A 2,764-nucleotide genomic window follows, 5' to 3' on the forward strand; every position below is an offset into this window, starting at 1 on the left:
AGAGAGAGAAAGAGAGAGAGAGAGAGAGAGAGAGAGAGAGAGAGAGAGAGAGAGAGAGAGAGAGAGAGGAGAAAATATGAAAAGAAAGGAATTAATGGGGCCGCAGTCGATTTTAGAATACAAGTAGCACCGGAACCTCTGAGAATGGCCAAATTTCACGAAATTGGCGAAATTGGCAAAATTGACGAATACGGCAATTCCTTACCATCTTCGATCCGGAGACCATCGTGTTGTTGAACAAAGTGTGTGCGTGTTGTGGGTGTGGGTGTGTGTGTGGGTGTGAGTTTTCGAAAGTGCCGGAGATTTGTGGTTGCGTTGAGAGCGTCGGTAGCGATGTCGCGAGTGCGAAAAGTTCGAGCGCTAGCGGCTGTCTAGTAATTGTCGCTCGACCGATGGCCGTTCGATTCTCTAACGATCTTCCCGGCTGCCCCTCGTAGCAACTGGCAACTGAAAACCGGCAACTGGCAACTGCTGGATGAGTCCGAGCGGCGGCACGACGAGACAACGGCCAAGGTGGCGCGTTCGGCGATCGGCGTCCCTCGGCTTCGCCCCGCCCCCCGCTCGCGACACACACACTACCGCCGCCATCGCCACCGACATCGATACCACCACACCACCACCACCACCACCACCACCACCACCACCGCCGCTGCCGCTGCCGCTGCCGCCGCCGCCGCCGCCGCCGCCGCCACCACCACCACCACCACCACCACCACCTTGCCCGTTTGGCCCCTCGATATTCGAGGCTCCAACGGCCAGTACAAAGTGCCGAGGCCACGTGACGACGAGCGGCGGTTCGTTTGTTACGGGGGTTTCGTCTGGAGCCGCTTTTAGTAGTCGGAATCGCGAGTAGCGAATTTCGAACGCGACTCTCCCGCCCCGATCCGCCCATTCCATTCCGTTCCATTTCATTTAATTTCACTAACTCGCCTCCCTCTTCCATATTTCAGCATTCTTGGGCGCGTTCGTCGCCCACGTCATGACATCCTATCCTTACCTCGTGCAATTCATGTTTACAGTCGACAATGACACTGTGGACAGGAACTTTGACGGTTGAGCTGCCTTGCCAATCGCAACAACACTTATGCAATTTACTTTGACTAACGTTTGAACGCGAGTTCGCTCCCACCGCAAATCAAGAATCACGCAAAAGACACGGGATCGAGTGTTTAATTAATCGACGCTACATCAATGTGTACTTTAATAATATCACCGAGCATTATATTTGGCTAAATAGATATGGACCGGTCATCGTACATCGTGTGCCTTGCTACGATTCTCTTCTGGTGCACTAGCAATTATCAACCTGGCAGGATGCGAGGCATACGTTTATCCTCGCTCTGTCTCGATGCCTCTCGTTATTCTGTCTTTGATCTTGTGGAACTAAATAAGCCAGACAAAACTTAATACTCGTTTCTCTCCACTCTAACAATGCGTTGACTAACAAAATTTAACTATTCGTGCGATATATACTTATATTTGTGCCGATGAGCCAATGAGACACTCGATAAGACTTAGGATATAAAAAAGGTATTGAATTACTTGGGTAATTAAAACATTAAACATAAACATCGTACTCACCAATTTTGGCATCTTGATGCTTGGTTGATTCTTGATCAGAATATAAGCTTATCTGTAAAAAGTTAAAACATTGGTTATAAAGTTAATATTTATCTAGTGCACAGACTAATTAATCAACGATATTATCGAGCTACAATATACAAATCTATCGTTCGTTTAACTTGAGCCTTTAAATATTATTATTTAGCTCCCTTATAATCCATTATAATTGCCAATCTAACAACAATTATCTTGTAACGCACGCGTCCCAAATAGGTAATTTAACAATTAAAGGATTGAAATTCTATAAATGATGTAATAAGAATATTTTTAAAGGGCACTTTAGAGATATGCCTAGTAATCTTGAAAGACAATTCTCGATATAAACAAATAGATGATAGATTTATTTATCTATCTACAAATATCTATGGACAAGTCGAGTATTCATATAGCAGGAAGAAGGTAGGTAGGTAGGTACGTAGGTAGGTTGGTAGGTAGGTAGGTAGGTATGTAGGTAAGTACGTGGGTGGATAGGTAGGTACATTGATAGATAAGTAATATATTTATCCATAGCTATGCAACAGAGAGTGTGAGAGAGAGAGAGAGAGAGAGAGAGAGAGAGAGAGAGCAGAGGAAACGTAACCTATATCTCCGTTCAATCTCTAGAAATCAAGAAAGTGGACAGACTTAAAGGAACAGCAAATATTCAAATAGAAAAATATTCGATTTGAAAATGGTGTAAGGTGTTTATTATAGATGGGAGTCAAATGTAAAAGGATGCACAATCGGCTGCTGTGCTGTAGACGATTTAAGAACTCAGGTCTATTTGCGTTGTCGATAATAGAATCGATGCCGCCTTACTGATAAATCAAAAAATCTTAATAAAAGTCAATAATGACGTATAAAGAATCTATGAACTTACGGTTAAGTGGCTGATAAGCCGTTTGCCGGCTCGTGATCCTAGATTATTTTGGATGCTGAGTGACGAGTCACGACCCACTCGGCTCTTGGAATCCTGCGATCCACACCCAAAACTTCCGTCACGTTGAACAAATACTGACACCTCATTCAAGCAACATGGCGCCGACCTAACCTGAAGAGCCACGAAGTACGTGCGAAGACAGGTGACTTAATAGATCAACATACTTCCGTGCTAGTGACGCCTACTACAACCGCTCCTCTATCACCAAATCGGTTGTTCTTC

At 44.8% G+C, this 2,764-nt stretch overlaps 1 protein-coding gene across 3 annotated transcripts in view; it reads right to left on the minus strand.

Annotated features, from left to right (window-relative positions):
* Moe (moesin) overlaps window positions 1-2,756 on the minus strand; it is a 20,158-nt gene extending 17,402 nt beyond the window's left edge. For 2 of the 3 annotated variants that reach the window (XM_011507256.1, XM_011507254.1), the window contains exon 1: window positions 206-562. In XM_011507256.1, the coding sequence (XP_011505558.1) occupies window positions 206-226 (21 nt within the window). In that variant the 5' untranslated portion in view covers window positions 227-562. Of the gene's footprint in view, window positions 1-205; window positions 563-1,581; window positions 1,634-2,482 lie in introns of those variants that run through there. The other variant, XM_011507255.1, reaches the window with a different exon arrangement.
* Window positions 2,757-2,764: the final 8 nt, after the last annotated feature.

The sequence above is a fragment of the Ceratosolen solmsi genome, unplaced genomic scaffold (genome assembly GCF_000503995.2).
Source record: "Ceratosolen solmsi marchali unplaced genomic scaffold, CerSol_1.0 scaffold6, whole genome shotgun sequence".
Taxonomy (NCBI): Eukaryota; Metazoa; Arthropoda; class Insecta; order Hymenoptera; family Agaonidae; genus Ceratosolen; species Ceratosolen solmsi.